This window comes from Ictidomys tridecemlineatus, chromosome 1 (assembly GCF_052094955.1).
Source record: "Ictidomys tridecemlineatus isolate mIctTri1 chromosome 1, mIctTri1.hap1, whole genome shotgun sequence".
Taxonomy (NCBI): Eukaryota; Metazoa; Chordata; class Mammalia; order Rodentia; family Sciuridae; genus Ictidomys; species Ictidomys tridecemlineatus.
Window position 1 is genome coordinate 72,835,673 of NC_135477.1, and position 12,746 is coordinate 72,848,418.

The window sequence follows — 12,746 nt, forward strand, 5'->3', positions numbered from 1 at the left end:
AAAAGAGTAAACTTTGCAACAACAGCACCCAAAAAAATGTGCCTGACTAGTATGACAATGTACAGAAAGACCAAAACCAGTCCTCTTGGGACATAAGTGAACTATGGAAGAACAGTGCACAGAACAGTGGGGGAGGCACCAACAGAAGACAAGATAAACACTACCCCCTAGACTTTGGCCACAGCACTTCAGTTTCTGCTGCCATAAACATTTGTTTTGTCTCCTTTTCACCTCCTGTCAATCCCATCCTGTCCTCCCTTAAAAATAGACCTTGTATGGACTGGGGATGTGGCTCAAGCGGTATCGAGCTTGCCTGGCATGTGTGCAGCCTGGGTTCGATCCTCAGCACCACATACAAACAAAGATGTTGTGTCCGCCGAAAACTAAAAAATAAATATTAAAATTCTCTCTCTGTGTCTGTCTGTCTGTCTCTCTCTCTCTCTTTAAAAAAAAAAATAGACCTTGTGGGCTGGGGATGTGGCTCAAGCGGTAACGCGCTCACCTGGCACGCACGAGGCGCTGGGTTCGATCCTCAGCACCACATAAAATAAAATAAAGATGTTGTGTCCACTGAAAACTAAAAAATAAATATTAAAAAAATTCTCTCTCTAAAAAAAAAAAAAAAGACCTTGCCATGATGCCAGGACAATTACTCTCTCTGTGCTTCCCTCCTCTTAACATTTCAACTCTTAAGCATCATCCAGAGCCATCCTACTAAAATAAAAATCCCTGTCATATTACTTCATCTCCAAGCCCAAAACTGCACTTTTTGCATTAAGTAAATGGCAATCAACAGACACTCTAGTCTGTATCCCTCTCTTCATCTGTGCCTCCCCATTCCTCATCATCCCTTAAATTTACTGAAGACTTCTATACTTCCATACCATGTTCCCCTCTTGGCATGCAGAAGCAAATCCTCATATTTACAGCAGGGTCCAGCTCACACATCACCCATGAAGGTTTTCCTGTTCTTCAGTAATCAGTTGCTTCATTGAATAAACATATTATTTCTCTATCTGGCACTTACTCTACTTTCTAATTGGTAATGTACATTTGTTCATTTGAAAGAACCATACATCATATTTCTATAGCTAGTTATGACATTTTTAAACTAAGTAGTTGCACAAGTTTGCAAACCCTTTGGCTTGTCACTCATCTCTTCCTCCTCTGGAAGGCAGAGATTTTTTTAGAGATTAGGAACTAAAGTTTTGAGAAACACCCTTGGGGCAAGTGAATTATCAACAGATTCTTAAGGAAAAAAAAACATAACTCTATTATACTAACTAGATTAGATGCTATGAGAAAGTGAGGTTTGAAGCAAGGAATGTAGATATGGGAAACTAAGGGATGACATTATTATCCACATCAGAAAAAGAGTTATAAATGAAATTAAGAAAGGGATGATTTTTAGTTATTGTTAGGATGAGAACTTAAAATGCAAAATGATTTCAACTTGAAATAAAAGAAGACTGGAAGTTCACAAAAAAACTTTAAAAGAGATAAGTCAATACTAAAAGGATTAAAGGAAAATAAGTGTTATGAAATATTCTGGACTCACTAGAAACTATGCAAATTTCTGCAGCAAGTTGATTGGGAACAAAGAAGAGACTTAAGTAGGGCAAAATATTCTCCCTTCATATGACTCTGGTCTTTAAACTGAGGAACATGCCACTCACCATACTCGTTTTAAAGCTTCTTGCAGATAAGCTCACTCTTAATTCTCGTGATGAAATTTCTTGTCTTTTCTCTTTTGGTGCAGGATCTCACAAATGCTAGGCAGGTGCTCTACCACTGAGCCAACATCCTCAGTTGAAATTTATTTTCTTGATATGCTTACAAACAACTTACATTTAACTTACTTTAAAATATTTTCTTTAGAGGAGGGACACCTATTTGCCTTTTCCTCCATATATACCCTAAGATCTCTAAACAAAAATAAAACAAAAAATACATACGTCTTATCTACTATTGTCTAAAGGTAATTATATTTCACAAAGGGTAGAAAAATAGTATGTAGGCTACTTAGCTTCTTAACATTCATGTCTTAAGCTTCTCTTTTTTTGTTTCCTTTGTGTGTGTGTGCACATGTATGATGCTGGTGATTGAACTTAGGGCTTTACTCACGCTAGGCATGCTCTCTATCACTGAGCTATATCCTAGCTCTTTTATTTATTTTGAGGGAAGGCCTTGAACTTGTACTCTTCCTACCTGAGCCTTTCAGGTAGCCAAGATTACAGGTGTGTGTAATCTTGATGAAGAACCTGTTACCACGTTAGTTATAGGTGCCCCAATCCCTAGCTGCACAGTCCTAGGGACAGTGCTTCTCAGTTATGTTAATAGCCAATCAGTAAAAAGCAAGGAAATTCTTTCATGTGCTACATACAGCATGTGAACCTTGAGGACATTATGCTAAGTGTAATAAACAAGGTGAAGAAGAGTAGAGTAGTAGTAAGGCTAAGGCTCTGTGTCCAGTGATTCTTGATCTTTCAGGCCACTACAGCTCAGGCATAGGGGGTCTCGATAAAGCCTAGCCTAAGAAGTTACAGATTTCCTTTTGGGGTTGTTAATCAGAAGTTGGTATTAAGACAGTGCTTCGTCTCACTTTTTCCTATGTGCAAATATGGATAGCCAGAGAGAGAATGCTGGGGAGGAGTGAGCTATGGCCTAGTGACAAGATCCCAGTTTGCCTTGGTTCCTGGACAAATACATCCTAATGGCACCTTCCTCTCTTTTTTTAATAGTCCTTTTTGATACAAAACTAACATCAAAGATGGCTGAACTTTTTAGTTCACATTATGGGAGTAATATCATTCAGAAGTAATCACTGAAAGGGTAGTTGGACCACATAGCCATTCTCTGATAGCTATTCTCCCCTCTTATCACAAAATTTAAAAAAAAAAAAAAACTTACATAAAACAAACAATTTTACCACCTTCCGTTTTGAAGTATATAGATTTAAGTGTATCCACACTGTTGTGCAACCAATCTGCAGAATTTTTTCATCATGCAAAATTGAAACTCAATACCATTAAACAACTCCCCATTTCCCTCTCCCTTTAGTTCCTGAAAACTACCACTATACTTCCTATACCTTTGGCTCTGACTACATCAGCAGTCCCATATAAGTAGAATCATACAGTATCTGGGGGTTTTTTGTGATTAGTTTATTACACTTAGCATAATATCCTCAAGGTTCACACGTTGTATTTTTAGCACATGAAAGAATTTCCTTGCTTTTTACTCACTGGCTATTAACGTAAACCAGGACCAAAGGGGTAGTTAGCACATAAAACATGTTCCCAAGAGGATGATTTATGCCTTGCTATAGTTTGGATCTGGAATGTCCCCTGAAGGACCATGTGTTAGAGGTTTAGTCCCCCACGTGGGACTTTTAAGAGAAGGGACCTAATAGAAGGAACTTAGGTCACCAGGGTGTGTCCCTGGAGGGGATACTGGGACTCCATTCCCTTCCTTTCTCTTTGCTTCCAGGGTGCCATGAAGTAAGCAGCTTCCTCAGCCTGTGCTCCTAACATCACGAACTTTGCTACCATGGTTCCAAATGTAACTGAGCCAACTGGTCATGGATTGAAACGTAAGCCCAAACAAACCTTCCCTCCTTACAAGTTCATTATCTTGGATGTTTTTGTCACAATGAAAGCAACTTGACTAACCCATGCCTTAACTGGCCTAGTCCAACGTTTGCAGAACTCCATGCCTCTGGACTCTGTCTCCCTTGTCAGTTTCTTATCCCCACTCTTGACTGAACAGGCTACATGACACGGAGGAATCCTTTTCTTTAGGCTTTGCACATGTGCTCCACCTGGAGAATACCACTAACCAAAAAAGCTCTTTTTAAACTAGGCAAACAAGTTCTTCCCTAAGACTCAATCTCCACAGTCAGATTTTCAGAGCTGACTCAGGGTAGTATTACTATTTATGCTATTTTCTGGGTCTATGAGATTAAGAATACCATTGCTGCAGGAGGAACAGATGCAGGAGGAGAGCCAAATAGAGAGCTTCCACTATCAGCGTCATCTTCAAAGAGGAGTGATGCTCTCTGGGTCTTCTTTTGACTATATGAACAAACAAAAGGTCAAACTCAAGGCAAAAGTAATTTAAAAACAAAAATAATAAGCCATACCTAAAGCAACCCACCTATCATCTTCTATTGATCTCACACAGTTGAAAGCAAATAAGAAAAACTTTTAAATAGGAGAAATTTGTCCCTAGCTAATAACCTATGAAGAAGAATCACTTAAGTAGAAGAGTCCAGGGTCCTTGTCACTAGACTCTTGTCAGTCACTTTCAGTCAGTGTAGGTGCATTAGCTATTAGCTCTGCAAGCACCTGATGCCTTGGCATTCACAGATGTAGCGTTCCCCTCACCACCTCCTACAGCAGAGGAAGAACCAGAGAATTCAGATATGCCTTCTTCCAAAGACAGGAAGACAGGTGCTTAGACAGAGCACAGGGCCACAGGCAGCTTTGGGAAGTGGCCTTGTGATCTACCTTCTACTTCTTTTTTCATAGTAGCTTTAAGGAGACATAATTTACATACCATAAAATTAACCCCCATAAAGTACACACATCAGTGGATTTTCATATTTTCACTGTGCAACTATCATCACAATCTTAGTGTACATCTTTATCATCCAAAAAAAGAAAGTCCATGTCACTTACCAGTTCCTTCTCCCCATAAACCCTGGCAGCTACCATTCTATGTTCTATCTCTCTGGAATTACCTACTCTAGACATTTCATAGAAATGGAATCATAGTCTCTCTCTTTCTGGTCTTTTATGACTGGCTTCTTTCAGTTAACCTAACATTTTCTAGTTTCATCCAAAGCCTAGTATGTATCATTACTTTATTCCTAGTAATTCATGAATAAATAATGCATGGTTATGCAACATTTTGTTTATTCATCTGTTGATGAATATCTAGGTTGTTTTTACTTATGGGCTACTATGAACAATGCTACAATAAACATTCATGTACGCTTCTGTATGAATATACATTTTTCACTTCTCTTAGGTATATACTTAGGAATGAATTTATTGGATCATATGGTTAACTCTATGTTTAACATTTTGAGGAAGTGCTAAACTGTTTTCCAAACTGGCTGAACCATTTTACAATCCCACCAGCAGTATATGAGGTTTATAATTCTTCTACATCCTCACCTACACTTATTGTCTATAAAACTTTCTTCTGAAATCTGATGAAAGCTATGCATTACTTCCTACATATAAAATTTTATAGACAACCTTAGGAACAACTGAAGATGGAATGAGTCTAGGGCACAGACAGCACTACTGAAAACCAGATAATGTACATGGCAGTCATCAGAATTTATAAATGAGATGTTTAGTTTATGACTATGATCAGATTATGACTATGAATGTGTCAGGGGGCATGCTGATATACAGGTAACTTCCCCCAAAGTACACGGAATACTCAACTGCAGTGGAGTGTTCATGAAGGTAGAGCTGTGTCTGCTCTCCACTCTTTACCCTATTCCTTCTCTTTCTTATTTGTTCAGGTCAGGGAAGGCTTCTTAAGAGAGGACTTATACTACCTCTTGAAAGAAGCTGGCCAGGGGAAAAAAAAAAAAAGAAAGAATAGTGTCCCAGGAGAAACAGCATCGAAAAGAAAGGAATGAAACACATCCCCTGCATTTATCATGATGAATGACAATGTCTAAGTGTTGGCAACATACCAGCTATTGTGCTCAGCATTTTGGATTTGGGCTTCATTGAATCATTTCAACAGCTCTATAAGAAATGAGGAAACTGAGGTACAGATAAATTAGGTAAATTTGCCCAAGGTTATTCCAATAGGAGATGGCAAGGCCAGAATTTAACATCAGGTATTGGGATTCTAGAGCCCATATTCTGAACCAGAAGCCAAAGAGGTCAAGACATGGGAGCCTAAAGCAGAGAACGGTGAAATCTGAAGAGAAGACAATATTTGGAGATAAAAATATGAGGTACTTTTACTTTTATTTTTAAAATTTTTCAAATTTTTAGTTGTAGATGGACATATCTACAATTTTGTTTTATTTATTTTTAGTTGGTGCTCACACATGCTAGGTGAGCGCACTACCACTGAGCCTGATTTATTTTTAAATCTAATGAAGCATAATCACACTAAGGTACGGGATTGACAGGTCCAATCAATTGCCCCTTTATGCTTCTACTAGTCAGATTAATTTCAAATTAATCATTTAAAGTTTTCAAGAGAAAAAAGTATTATTGGTGAGAGTTATTTTGAACCCACAGCGAATCAGGCAGCATATTACATCAACACAGCCCATGTTTATTCTAAGTTTCTTGCCAGCTTCAGTTTAAGTGTCAATGTGGAGAGTCACTCAGGGTGGGTAGGACTCCCGAAACCTGGTAGGATACTAGAGCTCTGCAGAGAACTATCCCCTTAACAGGATGTTTTTCAGTGCAAAGTGACTTCTATGGAAATGACAAACTTTTAAGTAACCTTGACCAAACTATACAATCTTTAGTGTAGCCCTGAGAAAAAACAAAACAAACACAAAACTTAAACCCTTGACAAACTAAGAATATTTCATGGTTAAAAAAAAAATGACAGATAAAATCAATATAAGGACCCAAGACAAACATTTCTCAGTACTGAGGAAGAAGACTTGCCTATGAAAGGCAAGGACATTTGCATTTGCACTTGTGTTGGGACTAGGAGGTGCCAACCTTTAGCAGTGGAAACAATGACCATCTTGGGCGCTGAAAATCTTTCCTCACTGCTACACACACTGAGTAAATAATTTCTTACAATGGCCATCTCACCTGTCCTTGGCAATAGCAAATAGATCATCTTCATCATCCTCTTCAAAGAGACTCGTTTTTTTCACCACCTTGGCCTCCTGGCCCTGGTTGGTTCCTGAGTCCTGGAGTTCTCCTTTGGACCTGCTGTCAGATGCTGACTTGGTCTGTGAATCAGTAATATTCCACTGGTCCTTAAAACATAAAACACATTATTAAAAATCCTCCCTGAGGTTGAGGCACAGCTCAACGGTAGATACTTGCCTATCCTAGAGAAAACTCAGAACAAACAGATTTTTGCCAAATGCTTCCCAGCTTATTACCATTAGTTCATACCTCTTTTGTCCAATCATGCTTCTCTAAACTAAGCATGTCTTCCTCAGACTTAGCATGTTTTCCTGTTTCTCTGAGCCTTCATTTCTGATGGCTTCCAAAGAAGCCTAAAACTTACCTTAAATAACGTGTATGCTTTTCCTTTGTTGATTTGTCTTTTGGTACAGGGCCTCAGACATGAACCTTGTGATGCATGAGAAATCTTTACTTCTCTACATGGCCTACCTCATCTGAATTAGCATGTATTATAATTTAGGGGCCACACTTATTCTCACCGTTTTGAACAGTAATCTTTAATTCACTGTATTAGACATATTAAATATCTTTAAGAAAAGACACAACCTTATAAACATTATTTTTTGGTAAATGATCTTCACTAAGTATGAAACAGGAGTAGGTTAAAAAAAAAAAAACAATGTTTGGGTTAGCTAGGATTTCTTAAATCCCCTCAGATACTATCTTCTTCCTCCTCTTCAGGCAAAATCTTAACCCACCTCTTCATCACTGCTGAACAACAAAGTAGATGCTTTCTTTTTGGACTGCCCCAAGGGTTTTACTTTCTCTTGACTCTGCGTTTGTAGAGATGATGTCTGCTTTGTAGCAGCTGGAACCACAAAAAGATTATCCTAGAAATACAAATGGTGGAGAGGTATGATAGCTTCATACACATAAAACAGAAAATGTAAAGTTGTTCTCCCATGTCAAAGGGAGTTAAGTCTCCATCAATAACAGAAAATAACACATCTGGGGGGGGAAAAAAATCATTGACTGCTAGTAGATCCCACTCCACAGGAGCCTTTCTAACTACATTCTCTACCCATGGAAGGGAAACAGATTACCACTGAACTTAAAGACAGAATACTAGGAAGGAGCGGGGGAAAGACAACTTGAGGACAAGGTGGGAGGAGGGGAACTGAGGCCCATTCAGTGCCCCCACCTAGTGGGGGTTAAAGTTTGGTTTGTTTCCCTTCTTATGTGGGCATGAGAGTCCCAGGAGCAGTCAGCCAGCAACTCACACCTCTTTTTATGAATTAGAAACTAGAGCAAAGGATAAAAAGAGAACAAAGAGACTTTCTCCATTCTTTTAGAGCTACAAAAAAAAAAAAAAAAAAAAAAACACAAATCTAGGAAAGAGGATGGAATAACTTGTGTTTCAGGTCAATTTTTTTAAAAAGAATACAAAGTTAAGAAATAGTTAAATTCCTGACATCCTAAGGGTTGACGATTATGAGTTCAATGGCATTTGTAAATTACTTTGTAGTCAAGTATCCAAAAGTATCTCTTCTTAAAGTCATTGAACAAAACTGTCAGAAGGTCCCAGACTGGGTTAGATTGGAAAAACCTTTAACAGCATGGTACAGCAGGAGGACCATCCCGAACCATAAAAATCAATGAAGGGAGCATTTACGGAGAATGTGGTAAAGTAGGACAGGTCATGAGAATCATGATCTGGCATCAAATGGGAAAACTAATGACAAAAGTGAACACTCATATTACTTACTCTGTTCTAGAAACTGTGCAAGGGTTTTACATTAGTTACTTTAGTTCTCACAACAATCCCATTTACCTATAAACCATACAAGATCACAGAAAGTTGAGTTACTTGCTGAAGGTCCCTTTTGTTAAATGATGGGAGCTAGGTCTGAGGCAACAACCAATGAGCTTACCCACTGCATGATACTGCGTAAGGGTTAAAGTTTGGTTTGTTTCCCTTCTTATTTTTCTCCACCATTCTAATCTCCCCATTCAGGTGGGAGTGAAAGACTAAGTCGGGACATGGTCATTCTTTTTCCACTTTGTCCAAGACATTCTCGCACATCATTGAGTATAACACAGATTCACTCTCTAAACAGTATTTCTCAAATGCAGAGTCTAAAAAATGAAATCTACTGAGCTTTCCTTAAGAATTAGGCTGGGAGTTGGGGATGTAGCTCAGTCACAGAGTGCATGCCTAGCACATGAAAGGCCTTGGGTTCAACCGCTAGCACCAAAAAATAACTAAACCCAACAAACAAAAACCACTTGGTTCAGGAGTTTAACATCCTCCTCAATGTATAGCTGGGAAAACTTAATGAGTTTCCCTAGACACATTATTGTTTCATGAGTTGCAGGGTGCATGACTGCTTTCCCATCACCTCTGTACTACATGGGCCTCTGGCTATAAAGCCACATTAACAACAACTTCCCACTCATCTAAAAGTTAATTATCTAGTGCTGCAATAACAATATTTACCTCTTCATCTTCATCATCGAAAAGGGAGACTGACGTGGGGAGTTTGTTGGGCAGGAGAGACGCACCTTTGGACTTACTTGCATTTTGAGAAGAAAATAAATCCTGTCAGATCAAGAGTGAAGTTGCTGGTTAGTTGGGTATATCAGTTCAATACAAAACACTAAAGCCTAGAATATCGTGGTCACCATGCATCTAGGTTGAAAGGGAGAGGGAAGGTGGCTAAAACAATCTTTAAAGAGCTTCAGAGTCTGCCCCGTTTGTGCATGGCACAAATGCCTGATGTTTTAGAGGAGAGCCACAGGACTCTGGGGACTTCTGTGTTCCTACCTAAATGATGTAAAGCAGAAAGACATTTTCTAATCAATATCCTATCAAAAAATTTTTTTAAAAAAGCTTCTTTTTTCTATCTAAAGAATCAGAGACAATCACACAAATTCAATAATGGAAACAGAGGCGAGACTCCCAAATTACTAAATCTATGATTGTCCCATTATTCACACCTCCCTCTCCTAAGATCATAATGTTATTTTCTTTAAATAATACAACCTAAGTTTCTATTTAAAACCATTTGCTATTCTCCTTAGCCACAGCTATAAGCTCTTGCAAACCAGAAAGACCTCCAAGATTCTGAAGAAATCATCAGAATAATAATGTGTTAATATGTTGGCTTGGACTGCTAAGAAAGCTCTGTGAACTGAGCCACGTGAAATTAGAAATATAAAATAGAACAACTAGCCCTTCAGGCAAAGAAACTTCAATATATAAGAGCCATACAATTATGAGAACATATTTTCTAAGGCCTCTTTGAATAACCTTTTAATGATTAAATCAGTGATTAGTCCTCAAATATAGACCTAATGAGTTATTGGAGAAGAATTCTTCTCAGCACTGTGGTTTTCACCTGGGATCCATGGAGTCCCATGTCCCTCCCACCTTTATATGCAGGTTTAAAAAAAGGTGTTCTGATGCTTTCAGAAAATGAAAGCAATCCAAACCAAAGAGTAAAAACCTATTTTTACATCACAATTTCGGACCTTTCTTGGTATTAGAGAAAAAAAGATATTTCAATCTCCTCAAACATGTACCCCAAAATGACTTCCTAGGACAGGCTTCAACTCCATACCTGAGATATAAAAGAATCATTCCTTCTGCTTCAATGCTTTATTTCCCCTTGTTTTACTTTTTCTTGCCTAAGAATCCCAACAACATCCAATAAAATCATTCACTGTATGATGATACAAACAGGGCAAAGCCTTTGGTGGTGATTTTTTAAAAATTTTCTGGTTCCCTGACACTGCCACCATTGAGAAATAGGGACTATGCCCCTGCCATTTTTTCTGGGTGGGCCTTTCTGACTGTCTCAAATAACAAACAGATGCAACATAAGGAACACTTGATTCCAAGGCTGGGTTACAAAAGGCAATAATACAGGCTCTTCCCAGCTCTCTTTCAAGAATCTCACTTGGAACTCTGAATCACCACATAAAACACTCAGCTTCCTTGAAGCTGCCATGCTAGAAGACCACTTGGGAATAGAGAGAGGGCCCAAGGAATCTTTCCCACCCAGGCACCAGACACATGAGTGGGATGATTCTTTGTCCATCCTCCCTCAGATATAAGTGACCCTTAGTGACAACGGCCAAGCTGAGCTCAGTCAACCTCTAGTTCCATAAGAGACAATAAAACTTGATGTTTGAAAGCACGAAATTGTGATTTGTTTCATAACACTAATAACCAGAACACTTAGTAATTTCAGGCTTTTCCCTGAAATTAACTCAACATTTGTTTCTTCCATGGACTTAATAATTACTAAACAGTAAGTAATACCAAGCATTAGTACCAGAGGTAGCATGTCAAGTATATAAGCAGGGAACAAAATGTTGTGGAGCTTAAACTAATTTGGGGTAGAGACAATGAACAATAAATACACATGGTCCCCTGGCAACACATGCTATGAATAACAGAAGAGAGGAGAGGAGAAGGAGCACAGTGTGGTGCATGCCAACAACCTTGTCCTCTGTAGGGCCATCAGTTGAGGCCTCAGAAGACCTGGAGGAGTAAGAAAGTAAACCAACGAGCTTCTGAGGAGAGCCTTCCAGTGGGGCAGGAGCCAGTGCAAAGACCCTAAGATGTGAGTATAGCCCCAATGGGTGACAAACATGGAGTAACTCAGAGTGTGGGCCCTCCTGCATGGTTTCTTGATGGCTAGAAATCTGGCTAACCTAGACTTTAGCTAATTCCTATCTCTGTGCATGAGCCTTCAATGAAATGCAAATCTCAAAGGTGTTATTTACATCAAGCGCAATCAGTCCACCTCCAAAGAGTTATGTATTCATCCTGGCTTTGAGCACAAAATCTAACCTTGAGAGCTGGACCTAGAGTCCACAGTTTCTTGAAATTACATGTAAATTTCTGCCATGTCCATATATTTTTCTGTGAAGGGAACTTACTACTTCCCTTTATATTCTTGTATGGGTCTCCATCCCAAAAGGTCAGCCCAAAATCACTTCTGAAAGGACTAGGTGTGAGGGAGTCAGAAAAAGCAGTGCAGCTTCTGACAGCCCACAGGGACCAAGGCTACCCACAACTTGTGACTAGCCATAAGAAGACCAAATACATGTCTCTATAGCATCGACCCCACTATCCAGTTAGCAAGACTATCAAAAAAGGAAGCAGCAGATTGCTTTCCATTCTGCTAAGAATGCCTTAGGATGTATACCAAAAAAAAAAACAGCCTAAAATCAGAGCATCCTAAGACAGTTCTCCCAATAGATGAAATGGATTTAATACCTAAAGTAAGAAGCATTGCATACATACTGCTTTCTAAGGACCATGTATTTTTAAGACATTTGTTTCAAAGAAAGAAGTGAACTATTAAAGTCCTATGCCTCAAGGAACTGAACAACAACAAAAAATATGATCAGTCAACAAACATATGAAAAAAAATATTCAATATCACTAGCAATTAGACAAATAAAAATTAAAACTACACTGAAATTTCATCTCACTCCAGTCAAAATGGCAAGTATCAAGAATACAAGTAACAACAAATGTTGGCGAGGGTATAGGGAAATGGGTATGCTCATACATTGCTAGTGAGACTGCAAATCGGAGTAACCACTCTGGAAAGCAGTATGGAGATGCCTCAGAAAACTCAGAATGGAACCACCATTTGACCCAGTTATCCCACTCCTAGGTTTATACCCAAAAGGACTTAAAATCAGAATACTATAGTGACATGGCCACATCAACGTTTATAGCGGCTCAATTCACAATAGCTAAGCTATGGAACCATCCTAGGTGCCCTTCAACAGATGAATGGATAAAGAAAATGTGGTACACATTCACAATGGAATATTACTCAGCCATAAAGAAGAATGAAATTATGGCAT

The 12,746-nt window shown here is 38.8% G+C and overlaps 1 protein-coding gene across 3 annotated transcripts in view; it reads right to left on the reverse strand.

The window, feature by feature from the left end:
• The window catches only part of LOC101958063 (WASH complex subunit 2), a 56,719-nt gene that overhangs the window by 15,883 nt on the left and 28,090 nt on the right, over positions 1–12,746 (reverse strand). For all 3 annotated transcript variants that reach the window (XM_021735764.3, XM_013364665.4, XM_013364664.4), the window contains exons 18-21: positions 9,355–9,456; positions 7,616–7,747; positions 6,813–6,982; positions 3,971–4,073 (exon numbers count right to left, since the gene is read on the reverse strand). In XM_021735764.3, the coding sequence (XP_021591439.2) occupies positions 3,971–4,073; positions 6,813–6,982; positions 7,616–7,747; positions 9,355–9,456 (507 nt within the window). The remainder of the gene's footprint in view (positions 1–3,970; positions 4,074–6,812; positions 6,983–7,615; positions 7,748–9,354; positions 9,457–12,746) is intronic.